Genomic DNA, 22,107 nt, shown 5'->3' on the forward strand with positions numbered 1-22,107 from the left:
CAGCAGTTTACTTGTTGAGTAATACAGAAACAAACATACATCTTCTGATTCATTGTGTTTTGATTTTCTAATATTATTTACAGGTCAGGACTGAGCCATTTTACTAAAAGAATTTTAAATTAAGCATGCTATTTTTTCTGCTTAAACACTGGCATCTTTTACACATTTCTACACATTCTGTTAGCAACCATGAGTGTATATCTAGCCTATGGCAAATCAAAATTGCAGCCATAGATGATACTTTTACACTGAAATTTATACATTTGTACACACTTTTTTTTTTTTTACAATATTATCAATATTATTAGTCACATAATATGCTAACTGTTTATTTATTACAGCTTACATACTTGCACACGATTGCTTCATGATTAAGTTACTGGTTTGCTCACGTCTTCATTTCCCAAAAACGATGCCGTCCTGGAATTGATTTCCAAAAGCCAGAATTAAATATTAACTAGTGTCGTGTCTCAGTTCAGGGGGCGTCTGGTATAAATTCAGGAAGAGCAGCTCTGGATTATCTGCATCTGCCTCACACTTGTGCTGGAACTGAAGTGTGAGTTCTACAAAAATGAAGCTTGTCTTATTACTTTGCCTGTGTGCTGTTGGAGCTCTCGCACAGGATGACTATGATGATTATGGAGTAAGTGTCTCTTAAAATGTTGCAAAGAATAAAAATTTGAGATTTTTGCAATGTAGTTTTTATTGTATTGTACTGATAAACTTTTTTGATTTCTTATTACAGGAAGGAAAAAAAGAGGTAAGTTTTCTTTTAATTGCACTCGATTGTCAGTCAATTCAAAACATATATTGCATAAATCATAGGAAAAACGGGAATGATGAATAAAAAAAGATAAATAATTATGTTGCAATTACGTTAAAATAACTTGAAGCATCCGTGATGTTTTAGCATAAGTAATGTTAATGAATAAGAGTAACTAATGCAGGATTTAGTAATATCTCGAATTAGTTATAATAAATATATTTAGTTTTTCTTTAAATTTTAAGGAACGTTTTAATAATTATGCTACTAATTTTGTGAAACATAAAAAATATATCTGCGTCGTTTTAATTGTAATATTTTTGTGTTGGACTAATAATTTATTGGCTAGCTGAAACAAAAATAAGATGGTAAAAGAATAATTGCAATTAATCATATCCAAAATAAAATCTTGGATGTATAAATACAGTTGAAATCCGAATTATTAGCCCCCCTTTGAATTTTTTTTTTTAATATTTCCAAAATTATGTTTAATAGAGCAAAGAAATTTTCACAGTATGTCTGATAATATTTTTTCTTCAGGAGAACATCTTAGTTGATTTATTTAGGCTAGGATAAAAGCAGTTTTACATTTTTTAAAAAAACATTTTAAGGTCAAAATTATTAGCCCCTTTAAGCTATATTTTTTCAATATTCTACAGAACAAACAATCGTTATACAATAACTTGCCTAATGACCCTAACCTGCCCAGTTAACCTAATTAACCTAGTTAAGCCTTTAAATGCCACTTTAAGCTGTATAGAAGTGTCTTGAAGAATATCTAGTCAAATATTATTTACTGTCATCATGACAAAGATAAAAGAAATGAGTTATTAGAAATGAGTTATTAAAACTATTATGTTTAGAAATGTGTTGAAAAAATCTTCTCTATATAAACAGGGGCTAATAATTCTGACTTTAAACATATATATATATATATATATATATATATATATATATATATATATATATATATATATATATATATATATATATATATCACTTAATGATATATTGCAACTTAAAGGAAATTTTCTAAAATGTGTTTTTTTATCTATTTTAGGCTAAAGAAGTCGTAGACCCCAGGGGTCATCGTCCCGTCAGCAGAGGTCGAGAGACATACTCTCCAGGCCCTGTTTCTCAGCCGCCCATCAGCGGGGGAACCCGATACCGTGGCAGACCAACAGCAGCGCCGGTGGGCAAAGCTGTGCAGGAGAAAGAGGAGCAACCTGAATCAGGCGGATGCAACCATATGTCTGAGAAAATGGTCAGTCAATGGGATTTAATTCTGCCATGGTGGCTCAGTGGTTAGCTCTGTCGCCTCACAGCAAGAAGGTTGCTGTAGTCCTGGCTCTGCCAGTTGGCATTTCTTTGTGGAGTTTGCATGTTTTCGTAGTGTATGGGTGTATATGGGTGTTTCCTAGAAGGTCATCCGCTGTGTAAATCATATGCTGGATAAGTTGGTGGTTCCTTCCACTATGGCGACCCCTGATTAATAAAGGGACTAAGCCAAAGGAAAACGAATTAATGAGTTAGCGGTTCATTCCTCTGTGGCGACCTCTGATAAAATCAGAGACTAAGCCGAAGGAGAACGAATGAATGAGTTTCAGAACATTTGTGGAATGTGGAATGTTTTTAATGTTTTTAAAGTGATATTTTTTTTATTTTAATGTTTGACCTTAGTTGTGCATGTCATTTGAATATTTTACATTTCCAAGTGTTATGTGAAGCACTTTGGTCATTTCACCTTGCAGTTAAATGTGCTGCATAAATATATAAAGAAGTTGAAGCTGAACATTTGATTTTGAACAGTTTTAGATTCATTTCGCTTGATTCTTGTGAAGCATTAGCAACTCTGTTAGATAAAATATAGAAGGGGGAGTGTTAGTGTTAGAAGGCCATTTTAATTTTGCATTTATTTATTTTTTTAAAGAGGAAATAGAAAATATAATAAAAAATAGATTATTGCTGTCAGAAGATCAGAGCCTTTTTTATATAAATAGATATAAAAAGTGAATGGAGATGAGATGAGAATAAAAAGAAGACATTATATTTAAAAATATATATAGTATACGGTGTAAGTGAAGTGTTAGATGGTAAAACCAATTAAAAAAATATTTAATATATTTCAAATATATTTCTATTTGATAGGTAGTAGTAGTGTTATAGGAAGTTCACTGATATAATAAAATCAGATGTATTTTCAAATGAATATTAATGTCTTATGGTAATTTTTATGGCCCTTATTACAGTAAAAACCTCAAACACAAACCTCAAGTCTTTATTTCTTCTTGTTCCAGGGTGTGTTGTGTCCCACAGGTTGTGAGTTGAAGAAAGCCCTCATAAAACAGGAACGTAATGTAAAGCCAACTGTAGAGCAGCTGAAAAGAGCTGTGGACGACTTGACTCAATCCACCAACTCCATCCACGGCTACGTCCTCGATATGACCGCAGAAGTAGCTCAAAGACAAAAAGTCAGCGAGGGTAACTACACTTCAGAAAGTTTTGTTTATATGATATTTGTTTTAAAGTAATAGTTGTCTAATGACTTGCCTAATTATGACTGATTACTATAGTATCTTTTCAAATATCTAGTAAAAAATTCTGTACTGACTGTCATCATGGCCGAGAAAAAAGAAATGAGTTATAGGAAATGAGTTATTAAAGCTATTATGTTTAAAAAGGACTTTTAAAAAGAATGAAAAGTTCACAGGAGGTCTAATAATTTCATTGCATGTCGAGTAAATTAATAAAAGTATAAGCATCCGCCTGACTAATACTGGTAGGCAACCTATTTTTTATATTTAATAGACATTCTCGACTATTAAAAATACCCACAAGTAATGGTTTATGTTCTTTCACAGGCAATGGACTTGTGGTTGATCAGTACACAGACAGCTTAGAAACCCAGCATGCTTATATTAAGGACACGGTGGACGTCACCTTCCCCCAGAACATTAAAGTCCTTCAGGGAGTGCTGGATAAGATCCGTGAGAAGATCCAGCGCTTGGAGAAAGCCATCACTACTCAGAGAGCCAAGTGCCAAGCGCCCTGTAAAGTCACCTGCCCCATTCCTGTTGTGTCCGGCAAGGAGTGCGAAGACATCATCCGCAAAGGAGGAGAGGACTCGCAGATGTACATCATACGGCCTGATCCGCTTGGAACGCCTTACAAGGTCTTCTGCGATCAGACCAGTAAAAATGGAGGTATGGCAACTTTGGCCTTGTCTACTCTATTACATTTTACAGTTACCCTAGACACAGCTTTTTCTGTAAACACACACAAAAAAAAAATCCATGTGGATATATTTGAAACTCACATAGAAATCTGATATATGCAAATTATTATGCAAAAACTGTTTACTAATTACAAATATGTGCATATATGTTAAATTATATTAGCTATAATTTTATATATCGGTTCATATATGGAGGTATATGAACATATATGAGCATATAATTATTGCTTATTTATTTTAACATACATTATTAATACTTTCCTGTATAATCTACAGTAACTTACTGGCAGCAGTTCGCCCATAACGTACTGTAAATCAATTACAGCAAAAATACTGTATTTACATTTACAGCGCCATCTATCTTGCTGTATATGTATTTACAGTATTGTATATATTGTTACTGTAAAATGTACAGTAGTTTTTGCAATGAAACTTTAAAATACAGTAACATATTGCATTACTGTCCTACAGTAAATTAGTTCATATTACAGTTAAATACTGTGTACAAAAACAAGAAGAGTGTATGAATACATATTTGTAGTTCTGATGATTAAACGCTATATTTATACAAATGGCCATGTTTGAAATATACTGTACACTCACCAGCCACTTTATTAGGTACATTTTACTAGTACATTTTTACTAGATTTTGGTCCATATTGACATGATAGCATCACGCAGCTTGAACCAGTCTGGCCATTCTCCTCTGACCTCTTGCGTCAGCAAGGCATTTGCGCCCACAGAGCTGCCGCTCACTGGATATTTTTTCTTCTTTGGATTATTCTCTGTAAACCCTAAAGATGGTTGTGCGTGAAAATCTCAGTAGATCAGCAGTTTTCGAAATATTCAGACCAGCCTGTCTGGCACCAACAACCATGACACTTTCAAAGTGATTTAAATCTTCCCCATTCTGTTTTGAAAACGATGATTATTTGTCATGTGACTTTTTTTCCAGCCATAATCATAAACGTCTGCAATATTCTATAGGTTGGGTGCTCATCCAGAACCGTATGGACGGCAGTGTTGATTTTGGCAGGCGTTGGGACGACTACCGAAGAGGCTTTGGAAACATTGCATTTGATGTGGGCAAAGGCCACTGCCAGACTCCAGGTGAGCTACAGTTAAACAGGGATAAGTTGGGATTCTGCATAAGTTAGAGATGTAGGACTCCGATTTTACTGATAAGTAGCCTAAAAAATATCAAAAGTATGTAGTTTAAAAATGTAAAACAGCAATCTACATTGTATGTTCATCAAAAAAGACTAATATATATGTTATGTTTTGGTGTGAAGCAGGCCTTTTAAGACTCTGTTTATACATTTTATTTAGATGTGTTTTGTTCTATAGAGAAACACGCTCTTGTTTACACTAAGTGTGTTTTTTTTTTCACTTTTGGCCATGTTACAGGTTATTCTTTATGGGAGAGTAATACAGTTGAAGGCAAAATTATAAGGATTTTAAATTATATGAATGTTTTTATTGTTTTTTAAATATTCTTATGTTTAATAGAGCAAGGGATTTTTTTTCCTGTGCAAAAAGTCTTATTTTGGCTGGAATAAAAGCAGTTAAAACTGTATTCAAGTTTATTTTATTTAAAATCAACGCTATTATCCCCATTAAGAAATCATTTTTTCAATTGGCTACAGAACAAACCACTGTTGTCCGATGACTTGCCTAACTAAATTGTACTTTAAGCTGAATAACAGTATCATGCAAAATAACTAGCAAAATATTATGTTGTGTTATAATGGCAAAGACAAAAATTCATTAATTATTAAACTATTTAATTATTAAAATCACAGGATAATACAAATAATAAGATAATACAAAAAATATATTTCCCTTCAACTGTATGTCAAAAGTGGACAATCACAGAACAATTTAGACCCCTTTTCTAAATGTATTTAGTTTTTTATATTTAGTATTGTAAATAGTATTGTATCACTGAATCAGCGAAGCATCTTTTAATACCAGTTGTAAACGCTTTTATTTTTGTTAATCCTTTTATTTAAGACTCTGAGGTCCATGTCCAAAACCATAACAAATCACAAAATACAAAAAACATACAATACAATACAATACAATAATGAATATACATATTATAACACCATTACTTTCCCAGTGTTGGGTTGCGGCTGGAAGGGCATCCGCTGCATAAAACATGTGCTGGATAAGTTGTCGGTTCATTCCACTGTGGCCACCCCAGTTTAATAAAGGGACTAAACCGAAAAGAAAATGAATGAATGAATGACAACACAATTACACAACTCCATTACTGTAAAATGGTCAAAAGTGTACATGTTTCAGACTCTGTTTACCCCTGTGTTGTCCACTAGTATATTCAGATTGACAATACCAAATGTAAACAAAGCTAAACCAATTTTAAGAAATGGAGTAAACCTGCTAGACTACCAAAGAAATGGTGATAAAAAATACTCAGGGTTCATGATTTCTCTTAGATTCGCTCAAATCATCTCATTCCCTAATGAATTTTTTTTGTGGTCTCTTTTAGGCGAGTACTGGCTGGGCAATGACCGTATTAGTCAACTTTCAAAGATGGGTGCCACTGAGCTTCTGGTGGAGATGGAGGACTGGTCCGGCTCAAAAGTCTATGCTCAGTATGAGCAGTTCAGCATGCAGGGCGAAGCCTCCAACTACATCCTAGGAGTCGGACGGTACTCAGGAACGGCTGGAAATACATTCCTGGAAGGCGCAACAGAGCTGTTTGGAGAGAATCGTACCATGACCATCCACAACGGCATGATGTTCAGCACATACGACAGGGATAATGACAAATGGTGCGTTTCGTCCAAATCATTTGCATGCATGGAAAAGCTACTGAAAAGATTACATATGCAGTTTGGTCACATTTTACAATAAGGTTTTATTAGTTCATGTATTTACTAACATGAACTAATAAAGAATGATGCGTGTAGAGCATCTATTCATGATAGTTCAACATTTACTAATGCGTTATTAACATCCAAATTCATGCTTGTTAACATTAGCTATTTGCTAATGATGATGATGATAAGGATTTTCATTAACTAACATGAACAGATACTTTATTAAATATATTGTTCATTGTTTGTTCATGTTAGTAAATGGATTAACTAACATTAAATAATACGACCTTATTGTAAAGTGTCCACTTACTTAAAATGAGCTGAAACAACACAAGTCTTGAGTTTTTGGGGGGGACAGCTTAATTGTTTTATGTTTAACTCACTTAAAATTCTAAAAACTAATAAGCTAACCTAATTCCTTCATGTTGTCTAAACAAAAATCGATTGTGTGGAACTCAGCATTGTTTACAGTGGACTATCTAAAATGTTTTCTCTAATGACAAGTGGTATGTGTGCTTCTAATAATTAGCATTAATAAAAAGCTGCACAGTATCTAACCAACACAATCTCACGGCGATTCGTAACTTTTTTCATTTAGTGGCTAATTCGTATGAATTCATACGATCTAATTCGTACAATTTAGTACGATTTGCTTATCCTTCAATGACGGTTGGGGTTAGGGGTGGGGTCAGGTGCCACGCCTCCTTTTTAAAATCGTACCATTTTGTACGACTGAACTCGTACGAATTCATACGAATTAGCCACTAAACTGGCAAAACGCAAAATACGTTTTCTCGTGAGATCAGGCTGTATCTAACATGTTATCTCTTTCTTCATTTGTGTTAATCACATTCAGGATTCCTGGAGATCCTTCTAAACAGTGCTCTAAAGAAGATGGCGGTGGATGGTGGTACAACAGATGCCACTCTTGTAATCCTAACGGGCGATACTATTGGGGAGGAGCTTATACTAAATACATGGCCAAGCACGGGACAGATGACGGCATCGTGTGGATGAACTGGAAGGGCTCGTGGTATTCGCTCAAAACGATCAGCATGAAGATTAGGCCGTACTTCAAACAGAAATAAAACTTCATGTGAAATGAAATGCGTGTCGTTTCCTGCAGCATCTCATTTCATATAGGCTATTTTTTTTAAATAAAGCGGAGGATAGTAAAGCCTGCATAAAAGAGTGTGAATACATTGGAAAAGTGCATTGGATACATTGTGTTATTGGACATGTTAAAGTACTGTATGTAAAGGCAAAATGATGGAAATGAGATGGAAACAGTTCTCCTGGTTCTCATTAAAGCTGACCAACAAACAACAAAACTTTGTCTATTGTATTTATGAACGTTTTGTAATGTTTTAGAAAATAAACATGCTTAAAACACTTTTTTATAGTCTCACACTTTTATATACATGAATGAACATCACAGGTTGAGTGAATTCTGTCTTATATTAATGAGTATTTAAATATATAAATTAAAAACGGGGACTTATTACTAAGGCTGAATTGAATGTCTCCCAAACATTTGTAAATAATACTTTCATCCATTTATTTATTTACAGTGCAAGTTACATAATAAAAGCATTTCTAACGAGTAAAGCAAATGAGTAAAGTGAATAATTAAGTAATAATATTTAATGCAAGTAACTAGAGCCAGACCCTTACTGTCAGAATCACAAGCAATCTAATCTGTCACTGAACTGGACTACAAATACTATAATGCACCTCACACACCAGTTCCTGATTCCGCTGATTACTCGCACACAGCTGGAAGCTCATGATTAACTGATTACCAGTACTATAAATGCACCCAACTCACGCTTACATTTTGCAGTCGCATTGTGAAGCTTTTTCCTTGTTTTGTCTTTTTGTGCCATGTTTCCTGACCCTTGCTTTGTGTATTGTTTATGCTATTTTCCTCCTGGAGCGATCACTTTGCCTGTGACCTGACTGCTCTTTTGTACCCTTTATGTTAAAGGTTTGCCCTTGCTTGTGACCATTGCCTGCAGTATTACTCTTGTTAATGAAAACACTGCATTTGTATCCTTAACTCTGCTGCCAGTTTCGTATGTTACACATATATTTTGGCGATGAACATATTCTCTTTATTTTGAACGCATCAAAGTAAAGTAAAAATGGATTGTCTCAATGCACAGTGATTTTACTTGACTAATAAGACAAAAAGTACAAAAACCCATTGCTTTAAATATGGGGTCAGGAAGTTCTTAGAAGATAACATTATCTTACATTACTATTTTTTTATGTGTTTTTTTTAAGGAAAATGAAGGCATAGGTTATACAGTACATTGTAAATGTAGTGCTTAGTTAAAAAATAATAAAAATAAACATATATAACTCAATATTGTAATGCGTTACTTTCTAAAGGAACTTTCCACAACCCTGTTTATTTATTTACAAACTTCGGTCTGGAATGTGCCCAATAAAAATATGTTGCTCAGAGGATATATTTACCTCGATTATTCTTGGTAATACTTGAAATATTAAATAAATACTTTATTTCAGAGGCAAACTTGTTTGTTGTTTTGAAAATAGTTTAAATCATACACTTACCCAAAATAAAACAGTGAAATTAAAGTAGAAAAAAATATGATATCTGTGAATATATGATATATTTAAGCCCCCAAGATCTTAAAAGTTACACATTAACACACATATGCATAATAGAGATATGTTATATTGGGACAGAAATCATTGTAAAATAGACACTAATTTATTTGGAGCCAGACTGTTGTGTGGTTTCGCAGTGCTCTTAAATAAGAAAAAGAAAGCTGGCAGATAATTTACTCACTCAGGCCAACCAATTTAGGTGACCATGTTCTTCAGTAGTACATAAATTATATTTTTTTGGTAAAACTGTCAGCCTTTGTCATTCATAAAATGGCCTACAGGCCAAACAAAGTGAATACCCTGTGACGCCTGACAATACATTAAGGTCTTATAAAGTCTTGAGTGAGAAATTAAATTTTTGCAGCAGTATATGCAAATCAGTGTAAAGTTTGCTGCTCTACAAGTTGGTAAATAAAACTAAATGTGTTATGCTTCTGTTTAAGGAGATACTGGGCTATTCTTTATCAAGAATCGACCCAAATAAACTTTTTCATCTAGGACTACCATAGCGAGTCATTTTAAGACAAAAATCCATTTTGGAAAATTGATTCATGATGTCAATCCATCATTCATTTTCGGCTTATTCTCTTTATTATTAAGGGGTCACCACAGCGGAATGAACTGCCAACTTATCCAGTAGATGTTTTTACTCAGCGGATGCCCTTCAAGTCGCAACCCATCTCTGGGTAGCACTACCTACTGCGCCATTCCGTCGCCCTTTCATGATGTCATTCATTCATTCATTTTCTATTCAGCTTAGTCCCTTTATTAATCCAGGGTCGCACAGTGGAATGAACCGCCAGCTTATCCAACATATGTTTTACGCAGCGGATGCCTTTCAAGCTGCAATTTTTAGGGAAACAAGAGCACTCGGAGGAAACCCTCGCAAACACGAGGAGAACATACAAACTCCACTTTCTCGTGCTGCCCCATTCATGATGTCTTGCTCTTTAAATTAATTTTGTTTACATTTAAAAGTTTCATATAGCGTAGCTTCAGTTGAAATGATATAAAAGGAGAACCTTCAGTTACAAACACATCCCACAGTTTTGAAATATTTTATTGAGGTATACAAGGTCTTTGGCAGTTTTTTCAGTGTTTCACTAATATAACAAAAACATACTATATTAGTTTATATTCTATCACTCTGGAATACTGGAGTTAAGATGCATAAAAAAACTGCATCTGTAAATGTGATTAAATGTCATGTTTAAATAAATATGTATATAGATAGCAAAGACTTTATAAAATAAAGCAACCCAGGCTCATTCTGAAAACGTACCACTACATACATTTCTGGAAAGCGCCAAATACATCCCAGGAGGTTTGTTTTTGTGCAGTTTTTATTTTCGCGAATCCAACAAAGGCCGCTGTGTACACTTTGTCAGATCTCAAGTTTCTCTTGTGAGTGCCATTCACGCCTGCTTTTCTTATGTAAATCCACCAGAGGCCGCTGTCAACTAACTGAATGACTGACTGACCCACTCTCCTCCTTCCCTAAACCCTAAACTGATAGGCTGTGTAAAAAAAAAGCCTACTACTCAGTAGGTACTAGACTTGAATTTAAATGAACTACTCAGCCAGAAACGTACGTTCTATAGCAGGGGTCACCAATCTCGGTCCAGGAGGGCTGGTGTCCCTGCAGGGTTTAGCTCAAACTCGTCTCAAAACACCTGTCTGGATGTTTCTATTATACCTAGTAAGACCTTGATTAGCTTGTTCAGGTGTGTTTGTTTAGGGTTGGAGCCAAAATCTGCAGGACACCGGCCCTCCAGGAACAAGTTTGGTGACCCCTGTTCTATACAGTATGAAAGTCAGTAGGATAAATGGAGCTCAGTGACCCATCTGTTGCGTCGCTTTACTCCCATTCATGAATTCTCTCGTGGTGCATCATGAGATAGCGTAACATCCATCCGATGCAATACTACTTGGCTCGCATACTGTTTTTAGCATACTATATAGTATGGAAAGTATACGATTTTGAATGCAGCCATGGTGTTTTTAAAACCTTTTACCATATTCTCACCCTGTAATTTGCTTGTTTATTTTATTTTTTACCTTTTGTTTTTGTTTTACCTGTTTCACGATCAACTCCGCTCCACCTAACAAGTCTGCCAATGTACGCAGCGAGGTACTGGGCAAACTGGTAACAACGTAAAAGTCGTCCATAGAGAGGTAAACGGTCAGCTGGCAAGCAGAAAAAAAACGACGTCACACCACCCCATAGCATTCGTTTTAAAGACGTCATACGTACCTCTGGCTACATAATTCATGATCTCCAGAAATGTTTGTTGGGCTGTGTTTTCATAATGAGCCTATGTTGGAATAAAGTGAAGTATGTGAGTATACTGCACTCTATATACCACGTAGGGTAAAAAATCTCTTATACTTGTCTATATAGTGGTTAATATTTGAAGTGGATTAAAAATAGTTTATCAAAATTGTCCTAAGACAAGAATTGGTGTTGTTCAATAGATGTAGGACAACTTTAATGAAAGGTTTTGCTCCACTTCACTCACTGATGGACATAAATATGATTAAATATCTTCTAGGAGTTCATCTAAAACCATCTGATTCTGCTCAATGTCTTCAAACTTTGTAAGGAGCTCAGTGCGAAAAATGGGGATTTTCCTGTAAGTTTGAGACACTGTGGGCCGATCAACCGGCTGAAGTTTTAGTTTTTGAGGTCTGGAGAATGCTTTTCGCCTCTTGGAGATAATGCTGAACTGCTTCATTTTGCTCTCCATCGCTTTGTAGGCTTCGTTATCAATAGCATGGACAAAGGTTTGCTTGCATGATCCTTTGCATGCACGAATTTTGATGTCAATGTCCACCTGAAATTAAACAAAAACAAGTCTGAATCAGGGCAAAAGTTATATTTCAACTCAAAACAAACAGTGAAATCCCTGACTTGACTTTTTTGGGGAACATTTGATCAAATATATTGATTATGTGTGGTTGTGTGTGGAGTGTGGTGGACTTCGAGTGTTAACTTTGAGTGTGTATAAGCTTAGAAAGGTTTAAAACCACTAACATCAAGTCATACCTCAATTCGACGGAGTTGATTTATCTGATCCCAGATCATGTAGTGATATTTCCGTAAGTCTTTAGCAAGTTCTGCAGACCTCTTGTGCAGGAACGTGAGGTTTTTGTGAATATCTTCAGCAAATTCAGCATATCTGAGCTCTTGCACTGTAAAGAAAATACTATCAGACATCTGGGAAGAAATCCATTTTGTATTTATATCACTAAATTTTAGGAATTAGACATGTAAGCAAATAAAAAAAACAGCAGCCATAATATTTAACGTACTATAAGTTTGGACGATAGTTTTCCTTTGACACTCATAAAACTTGACACTCTTTTGCATCACTAATGAAATGGCATCCTGATGTTGTTGAATCTTTTCACAAGTCTTTCTCAGACGTTTATAAATATCTTCATCTGCCACAATAATAAGACCCTCCAGTCGACACCCAGATGGACATTTATCCTCCTGCAGAAAAACAAATACATCATTTGTGAAAATACATTAGTCATTTATCAAAATTGCATGACAAAGCCCCCTTGAAAAATGGCATCCACTTCGGAAAGTGCCTGTTATATTAGTATAAAAACTGTCTGGAATTTGCTTAAGTTAAAAACATATTAAACATCTTAAAATATGCTTTTATTTAGATTTATTTTTAATTTACATTTGAAGGTTTAATTATATAGGAAAAAACACACTTTTTTAAAGATAAGCGATCTGATTTTCCGAACTCACTCACCATCTCCTCATCAGAGCACAAAGGGTATGTTGGTCGTGCTGGACACTGTCCAGATCTGCTGTAATCATAGTGAATATGTTGTTTCTGACTGGATTTCAAGGCTGTACACACTGCAACACACCAAACACACTAGCATTAAACTTTGTGTGATATATTGTATCATTGACAGGTCATGGCTAATATGCAAATAGTGATTTATAGCAGTAGTTTTTGTGAGTCAACAAACAAAGTAGCTTGAATAAATGAAACTAAGTTACGTTTTAACCAAGTCATGCATAATTATACACAGCAAAAAATGCTTTTCTTGCTTGGGTTTTTTGTCTTGTTTCAAGTCCAAATATCTAAAATTTCTCATATCAAGAAGCATTTTAAGCAAAATATATTGTCTTGTTTTGAGAAATAATATGCCAATATTAAGTGAGTTTTTCCTTAAAACAAGCAAAATAATCTGCCAATGGGGTAAAAAAAAAATTATCTTGTTTTTTCTTTTGACGTAAGATTATTTTGCTTATCCCATTGGCAGATTATTTTGCTTGTTTTAAGGAAAAACTCACTTAATATTGACATATTATTTCTCAAAACAAGACAATATGTTTTGCTTGTCTAGAAAATTCTTCTTGATTTAGGAATTTTTAGATATTTGGACTAGAAACAAGACAAAAAATTTAAGCAAGAAAAGCATTTTTTGCAGTGTAGTCTCATTTTAAATTTAATTAATATAATAAACGTTTTTGAAATGACTTTTTTTATTCATTAACTCTTGGTGAAGATGGTAATGGTGTTCTGTCAGGGAATAAAATGTACCATCAGAGACACAATTTGTGAATAAAGCAGTACTCACTTACACTCATTGTTTTTTTTTTTTTTTTTTTTTTTGCTGCTTGTTCAAACTACCAATTAAAAATGAGCTGAAACAACAAAATTTTGGAGATTTTGGTGGAACCTACTTGTTTTCTGTTTAATCAACTTAAATTAGTTACATTAACTTAATGGATTTGTGTTTGGGCGACATAAGTTGTATTGTATGGTACCCTGCATTGTTTTCAGTGTGTCTACCCCTAAAAAGTGTTTTAAATATTTGGCCTTTATGCACTATTAAGGTTTCATTATGAAGCATTGATGGTTTTGGTGAAAAGCTGTTGAACCCCTGATGGTGCAATTTTAGGGGGTGGATTTTTGTGAGAAAGACTAAAATGAGCTTTATCAACTGAAAACTTAAAGCGATAGTTCACCACCCCCTCCAAATACTCACTATTCACTCTCAAGTGGCTTTCTGAGTTTTTTTTTCTTGTCGAACCTAAAATAAGCTGAACACCAATAACCAATGACTTCCATATGAAAAATGTATACTATTTCCTATAATAAAAACTCTCTTCAGAAAATCTTCTTTTTGTGTTCGACAGAAGATTTTCAAAAATGAATGGTGAGTAAATGATGATAGAATTGTAATTTTTTGTGTGAACTATCCCCTTAAAGAAAACCAAAATGATCTGAACACATTGTGCTTTTGTGGTTACAACTTGTCTGTAGATCGTCCAGAAAATGATTCTGAAAGCAGACCTTTTTAAATAAAAACACACTCCAGAACTTAAAGTGAACACATCTTTATTGGAAACATGAGGTAATCTGGTTGTGTAAAAATGTATGTTGCATCATCATTGTATTACGTTCAACACAAGCAGAATATTAATCATACAGCTCATTCAAAACAACAGATATCCATCCTTTTTCCCCTAATCCCCTCTTTATGTTTTCATTTCAGACAGGTCTGATCTTCATTCTCACCACTTTGAGGGAGTAATCAGCTGGTTTGAAAGGCAGCCACACGACACCATTCTCAATCTCATAGGGGACTTTGGTAGCCGGGTCATACTGGCCTCCTTTATAGTAAATGCCATTGAGGTTGGCTGACTGGCAGTTATTATACCACCACCCTCCACCATACATCTCTGCACAGTTTTCCTCCCACTTATCACTGTCCCTATCAAAGGTGCTAAACTTCATGCCAGCATGTGAAAGGAAGGATCCAAGGTTGGGATGTCCTCTCACTAACGCATCTCCTGCATCCCCATCATAATCGGATGCAGTCAGCGGGAAACCTTCAGCCTCCGAGCCAACTTTAATGTTGTACTCAGCGTAGGCCTCAGCTCCAGTCCAGTCCTGCAGCTCCACCCTCAGAAGACTTTCTTTCTGAGTGAGAAGGTGCAGGAATTTGTTGCCAATCCAGATCTCGCCCTTACCCTGCTTGTCTATCTGTCCGAAACCATTTAGATACTCCTTCCAAGTGCGGTTGAAGTTAACAGACCCGTCCTCCCGCTGTTGAACCAGAGTCCATCCCCCCAACCCAGTGCTCTGGTCACAGTAAACCTCTACTACCTCCTCAGACCCCGCTGGTTTTATTTTGAACATCCCGCTCTGACCGCCGTTCACATGCTTCTGCTGGATTTCAACGCAATCTGAAAGAAGATTACACACCTGCCGATTAGAGCAAAACTGCATTGCAAATTCATTCCAGAGATCCAAACAATTGCTTCTTGGTGAGTATTAATAAATGTGATGGATTGGTATTTACTTAGATATCAGTTAGTCCACATGTTTCCAACAAACTCTTGTTAATAGTGTTATCATTATGTTTATCAATGGTTCACTTGTGTTAAGAGTTTCACTCGAGTGTACCTCCGCCAACAAAGCCAGCCTTGCGATCGTCTTGCGATTTCACACTGCGTGCATGGATGTCGGGCATATCTTCTTCCACGTCGCCCCGCATGAACGCCCCGAGGTCATCCCCAAAAATAGGGTCGCTAGTGAGGGTGGTCTTTGAGTAACTTTTGCTTCCATCTGACACTGTCTTTGTGGATGTTGAGGATGAAGATGAGGCATACTTTCGGTTGTCAGTGCCAAGATTCTTAAAGAAGTCTCCTCCGAAGCCACCCAGATCAGAAGTGCTGTGGCTTAGAGAAGTGAGGGACTTTTCATCACCGCCGGTCACTGTTATTTTCAAGCCATCGCGACTCAAATCTTTCCCATCTTTGGCTGCCGTCAAAAACTCTGAATCTGAAATTCCTAGTTTTCCTAAATCATCACACCCGGGCCCGCTAGACGAAACTTCAACCTTTTCCACGGGGCCATCTTTGGTGTGTGTTATCACTTTGCGAACTGATTTGGTGCACTGCTTGCTGGAGGTTTGTGATGTGGAGCCCGTACCTGATGTGGGAAACTTGCTAACTGTGGCGGCAGATTCGGCAGTGGAGCCTTCAGCTTCCAGAGAGAGCTGCATCTGGCCTACATCTCCAAAAAGCAGCTTCTGCTCAGCTTTGCCCGTTCCGCTCTTATAAATGGTGGGCACCAACACATCCTTCAACGGCCTGCTCTTCATGATTCCCAAGGAACTGACAGTCTCCACGCTCTGTACACGCATGGCGTTCAGATTGTCCATTTGCTTGTCCAAAGTCACATAGCTTTCCCTGTCCACCGAGAACTCGCTGTAGCTGGCACAAGAGCCTTTGCATGTGCGTAGTTTGATGTCAATGTCAACCTGTGGTAGGAGATAATATTGGAAAAGTTTACTTAATGATGCCGTTGTTTCCAGAAATCAGTGTAGAGATCAAATTTCACATAAACCAAGACTCCGTTTTAGCTAAAACTTGGTTAAGACTTATGATAGTTCAACCAAAACCTGTTTGAGTTTCTTTCTACTGTTGAACACAAAAGAAGATACACTAAAGAAAGCTGTATACCTGAAACCATTGACATCTATCATATGAAAAACAAACAATTGTACCCATTGACTATAGTATTTGTTTTTCATATAGATGTGAATGGTTTCAGGTTTACAGCTTTTTTCAAAGTCTCATCGTTTGTGTTCAACAGAAGAAAGAAACTCGTAACCCGGGTGGATAAATAATAAGTAAATTGTCATCTTCATGGTGAAATGTTTCTTTAAATATTTTGCTCACCTCAAGCCGCTGCATTACAACAACTTGATCTTTGACCTGCGACTTCAGAGCGTCCAGAAGTCGAAGTTGGCGGTCAATTTTAATCTTGATATCAGTAATCCTCTGCCTCAGTTGTTCGGCCAGAGACATATACCTGTTATCATAACCTGAGGAGAAGAAAAATGAGGATTTGTAGTGTGTTTTACAAATTACGGAGACCCGGAAGGGAAGTGATGGTGGGGGAAAATAATGGATGTGATAAAAAAAGAGTGTTGGAAAATTTATATATATAGATTTAAAGTTTTTGCGTTCCCTTGTTGCTGACAAACACTTCTTGTTCACTTCATACATGTCAACCCTCCCATTTTTGCCACGATTCTCCAGTATTTTACCATTCTATCCCGCTATCATCCTATCATTAAGTATTTTCCCATATTTCTCCCATATTTTTGATCTTGAAAGCATGTTAAAAATAATATAAAAATGCCTGCATTCACTTTCTTTCTATTAAAGCTGTGCGTCGATCGTAGCCCTTCATATGCTACCTCTGAATCAGCGAATGCATGTATAAGCACTGACTAACGGAAGCACTATATGATAAACTGATCCCAGATCACCTTTTGTACACGGCATTTAAAAAGGAGCTAAAGTGCAGGACACTTTGGGATTCGGTTGTGTGTTTAAACAGACAAATAACCTTAATATGTAAACATGTCCGTCCTGCATGTTTTTATTTCTAAACACAACTAATTTTCTCCTAAATGAGCACAAACAGTTACTGAAGTAATCGAATGCCGTCATTATAGATCTGTGCAATCTTAAAATGACACCTCGGTTATCAAACAAAACCAAACTAGATTCATTTGCTGCTCTTCACTTGTTTGATAACAGAGGTGTCACTTTAAATGGCGTGTACAGAAGTTGATCTGGGATCAAAACAAAATAAAAATCCCAGTTCCACTCTCACCATTACGTTTCTTCCGGGTCTCCGTAACAAATGAACTTAATCATGGACAAAAATGATCACAACTGAACCAAAGCAAATCCTTACCACTGTTAGAGGTCAGTTTCTCTCTCAGGTAAGTATAGGTGGTTTTGGACACTTCATCGGCAGAGCGATATAGTTTCTGGCCCTCCACCAGGAGACGTCGAATCTTCTCAATCTTCTTGAGGAGATCATGGTCAGCTTTGTCCATGAGGCCTTGAACTCGGCAGCCAGATGGACATTTGCTTCCCTATATTGAGGATTGAAAGAAACATTTACTGCAACAAATTTGTTGATAGAGATTTTTGTGTTTTGTCTAATTATTGAGTCAATATTTATGACTTATATAATATATAGTAATAGGTAGTATATGAAGACTTCTAAATGCCGTCTGAAATTTTTTATCCAGCCAACTCGAATGTTTTACACTCAATTGTATGGGCGTAATCAGTGGTTATCAGCTGACAGATATGGGCCAGTAGGGGTCCTCTGCGCATATAGGCTTAGAAGGCTGTTATCATTCATCCACATGATGGTGGATGGATGGAATGAACGAAGTGAAGAAAAACAGTGAGAAACCCATACCCAGTCATCATCGGTACACCCTGGCCATTCTTTTGTCTGGCAGGTGTCTTGTGCCTTGAAGCCGTGCTCAATAGGACGAGCGCCTCTAGGGTTCACCACTGTGTCCTCCTCGGCCTAAAAAGTAAGTACTTTATAACTACTTAGGTCTGCCAACATAGGCCATTTTAACATACAGTGCTCAGCAAATAAGTACACCCTTTTGAAAACTACTATTTTATCCATTTCTCAGTGAATGTAGTCAAGAAAATACATTTAAATTGAAACATGTCATTCCAACAAAATTTGATCTTTTTTATTATTCTATTGATTTTTAATATTAATTAAAATTTTATAATTTTTTTTTTTATTAATTTTACTATATTTTAACTAATTTTTAGACTTTGATCTCACGATTTTTTTGTCAGATTAGTTCCAGTTTTGGCTTAAATAAATACTAATCTAATGTATATGCACAAATATATTATTGTAGAGCATCCTATACACTGTAAAAAAAAATATACAGTTGAAGTCAGAATTATTAGCCCCCTTTGAATTTTATTTTCTTTTTAAATATTTCCTAAATGATGTTTAACAGAGCGAGGAAATTTTCACAGTATGTCTGATAATATTTTCCTTCTAGAGAAAGTCTTATTTGTTTAATTTCAGCTAGAATAAAAGCTTTTTTTAAATTTTTAAAAACCATTTTAAGGTCAAAATTATTAGCCCCTTTAAGCTATATTTTTTTCCGATAGTCTACCGAACAAGCCATCATTATACAATAACTTGCCTAATTACCCTAACCTGCCTAGTTAACCTAATTAACCTAGTTAAGCCTTTGAATGTCACTTTAAGCTGTATAGAAGTTTCTTAAAAAATATCTAGTCAAATATTATTTACTGTCATCATGACAAAGATAAAATAAATCAGTTTTTAGCGATGAGTTATTAAAACTATTATGTTTAGAAATGTGTTGAAAAGATCTGCTCTCCGTTAAACAGAAATTGGGGAAAAAATAAACATGGGGTCTAATAATTCAGGGGGGCTAATAATTCTGGCTCCAACTGTATATATTGCTGCCTTCATTTTTTGTTGTTGAATTAAATTAACTTTTCTAATCATCACAACTTATATGCACTTATGTAAAGTTAAAATTGCATATCTTATGTACTTTGAAGTCCATTCATTTTGAGTTCTGTGATGTGTGTAGTCATTTATGCTGAGCACTGTACATATTATAAAATTAATTGGATTTAAAGTAAAATCACATATGCATAAATATAAAAATAACACATTAACACAATAAAAAATACTGATCTTTTTTTAAAAATAGAATGCATTATATCACTCACCAATGCAGAGGACACCGCCACGAACAGGCAGAGCAGTGAATGTGTGAACTTCATCTCCAGCCTCTCTGTGCAGAATACAGACTGTCTCTGCTCTCACATCACATATGAACCTTTGGGATTGATCAACACACTGACTCACTATTGACCATCGTTCTCTGCCCCCACAATCTGGAACAGACACCTTTCAGAAACAAATATGGAGAGAGAGAGAGAGAGAGAAAGAGAGAGAGAGAGATGCAAATTACACAACATTTAGCTATTATCAACTAGCTTACGGGAATGAGAATATAGGCTGTATGCTTGTACAAGAAGTGACGCTGACTGAAGACTAACTTTCAACTTTACTTTGGGGCCTATGAACAGATAAATGGAATATAATTCAATCAATCATTATTGCTTTATTAAAAAAATAATGATAATAATTTAAACATTGTTGTTGTTTTAATGAAGCTAAGGCTTTTATTTAACAATCAACTATCAAACGTTACATTACAAAAACTAGGTATAAAATAAATGCTGTTCATCTGAACTTAGGCTAATATATCACAACCAATATGTTGTTTCATTGCTTTTATTTCCCCTGCAAAGTATCTGGGGAAAATGTATCTTGGAATCCACATATAGCCCATTTAGCAGCACAACAGTTTTTAATGTTGATAAAAGTCTTTGAGCAGCAAAATGTATAAGAAAGCTTTCAGATTTTGTAAATAAATACAGGAGTAATGATGCTGAATTTTCAGCTTTGTATAACTGACATTCAATCATCTTCTTTTTGGCTTAGTCCCTTTATTAATCCAGGGTCGCCACAGCGGAATGAACTGCCAACTTATCCAGCACTGTATTTTTTAAGCAGCGGATGCCCTTGAAGCCACAACACATCCCTGGGAAACATCCACAAACACACTCATTCACACTTACACTCGACAGATAATTTAGCCAACCTAATTTACCTGTACTGCATGTCTTTGGACTGTGGGGGAAACCGGAGCCCCTGGAGGAAACCCACGCGAATGCAGGGAGAACATGCAAACTCCACACAGAAATGCCAACCGAGGCTCGAACCAGCGACCTTCTTGCTGTAAGGCGACAGCACTACCTGCTGCGCCACTGCGTCGCCCATAATTAACAGTATATATATATATATATATATATATATATATATATATATATATATATATATATATATATATATATATATATATATATATATATATATATATATATATATATATATATATATATATATATATCAATAAAAATTTTAAATGCTGCCTTGGTGAACATTTTCAAAAACATTTTACTCAGCTTGTTAAGTGTTCAGTACATCACAGCAGGTTGTTTTACATTTAAACTTTATTTAGCAAATTTGGGTTGTGAACTAACCATTGCTTGTTTTCTGATTCAGAAGGGTTTCTTTACATAGGCTACATTTCGTATTTGCAAAGAGGATACATCATCATTACAATTTCCACATACAAAACATAATCAGCACATAAGGTAAGCACATAAGGTCATAGAAAGGTAGCAGAATGCACTCATGAGGATCAGTTCTGGGACTGCTCTTTTTAGTTACACAATCAATGTTTGTTTTAGGTTGTTGTGAATGTGGGTTTTAGCTCTCGTTGCACAATACAGATCACAGCTCGTCTGTTAATGAATCAATGAAAGCTCAACATTAGCATTAGCATTCACATATAGGCCTACACAGTGCATGTACAATAAGCATTCAACAAAGTAGAATCATCATTATGAATGTTTGATTTGGAAGGATAATTAAAAAAATAATTAGTGTCATTCAATTTATCTTGTTAGGCTACTTGTAATATTTCTGCACAATCTGATTTCTGAACAAGAAAATGTCTCTTTGTTTGTATCATTAATGGAGAAATATAACAGAATGAAAGATTGTGGGGGCAAAATTTTCCTTCTAAAATCAAACATTCAAAATGATGATTCTACTTTGTTGAATGCTTATTGTACATGCACTATGTAGGCCTATATGTGAATGCTAATGCTAATGTAA

General features: G+C 35.5%; 3 protein-coding genes across 6 annotated transcripts; 1 reads left to right on the forward strand and 2 right to left on the reverse strand.

The window, feature by feature from the left end:
* The first annotated feature begins 519 nt into the window (after positions 1-519).
* On the forward strand, positions 520-8,237 carry fgb (fibrinogen beta chain). Of its 2 annotated transcripts, NM_212774.1 has the most exon segments (8): positions 542-643; positions 746-760; positions 1,824-2,027; positions 3,061-3,244; positions 3,625-3,966; positions 4,986-5,108; positions 6,511-6,796; positions 7,701-8,170. In NM_212774.1, coding segments are annotated over 8 exon segments (1,458 nt in total). In that variant the 5' UTR covers positions 542-571; the 3' UTR covers positions 7,933-8,170.
* A 2,288-nt stretch (positions 8,238-10,525) lies between these two features.
* LOC100536670 (fibrinogen alpha chain) lies at positions 10,526-14,839 on the reverse strand. 3 transcript variants are annotated; one of them, XR_012405464.1, is made up of 5 exons: positions 13,252-14,839; positions 12,794-12,977; positions 12,528-12,673; positions 11,286-12,315; positions 10,526-11,096 (listed from the first exon to the last, which is right to left on the reverse strand). XR_012405464.1 is itself a non-coding variant. In XM_073949358.1 (4 exons), the coding sequence occupies exons 1-4, from the start codon at positions 13,252-13,254 to the stop codon at positions 12,019-12,021; spliced, it is 630 nt and encodes a 209-aa protein (XP_073805459.1). In that variant the 5' UTR covers positions 13,255-14,839; the 3' UTR covers positions 10,526-12,018. The 3 variants fall into 3 exon arrangements, 1 of the variants encoding a protein (XP_073805459.1); XR_012405465.1 differs by having other exon boundaries at positions 10,526-11,120; positions 11,273-12,315; XM_073949358.1 differs by having other exon boundaries at positions 10,526-12,315.
* On the reverse strand, positions 14,840-20,262 carry fga (fibrinogen alpha chain). Its single transcript, NM_001194989.1, has 6 exons — positions 20,085-20,262; positions 18,757-18,870; positions 18,238-18,421; positions 17,208-17,353; positions 15,928-16,786; positions 14,840-15,707 (listed from the first exon to the last, which is right to left on the reverse strand). Exons 1-6 carry the CDS (start codon positions 20,136-20,138, stop codon positions 15,010-15,012), a joined length of 2,055 nt encoding a protein of 684 aa, NP_001181918.1. The 5' UTR covers positions 20,139-20,262; the 3' UTR covers positions 14,840-15,009.
* Between the last annotated feature and the right edge of the window lie 1,845 nt (positions 20,263-22,107).

This window comes from Danio rerio, chromosome 1, assembly GCF_049306965.1.
Source record: "Danio rerio strain Tuebingen ecotype United States chromosome 1, GRCz12tu, whole genome shotgun sequence".
NCBI classification, from domain to species: domain Eukaryota; kingdom Metazoa; phylum Chordata; class Actinopteri; order Cypriniformes; family Danionidae; genus Danio; species Danio rerio.

Bases quoted from the DNA above. Each gene is read 5' to 3' on its own strand.
- fgb (XM_073918479.1), top strand. The intron at 5,109-6,510 runs GTGAGCTACAGT...GGTCTCTTTTAG, and splicing joins AGGCCACTGCCAGACTCCAG to GCGAGTACTGGCTGGGCAAT. The intron at 6,797-7,700 runs GTGCGTTTCGTC...AATCACATTCAG, and splicing joins GACAGGGATAATGACAAATG to GATTCCTGGAGATCCTTCTA.
- LOC100536670 (XM_073949358.1), bottom strand. The intron at 12,674-12,793 runs GTACGTTAAATA...TTTTCTTTACAG, and splicing joins AACTATCGTCCAAACTTATA to TGCAAGAGCTCAGATATGCT. The intron at 12,316-12,527 runs GTATGACTTGAT...GTTTAATTTCAG, and splicing joins ATCAACTCCGTCGAATTGAG to GTGGACATTGACATCAAAAT.
- fga (NM_001194989.1), bottom strand. From the start codon at position 20,138: ATGAAGTTCACACATTCACTGCTCTGCCTGTTCGTGGCGGTGTCCTCT. The intron at 18,422-18,756 runs GTATGGGTTTCT...TCCTCAATATAG, and splicing joins GGTGTACCGATGATGACTGG to GGAAGCAAATGTCCATCTGG. The intron at 17,354-18,237 runs GTAAGGATTTGC...TCTTCTCCTCAG, and splicing joins GAAACTGACCTCTAACAGTG to GTTATGATAACAGGTATATG.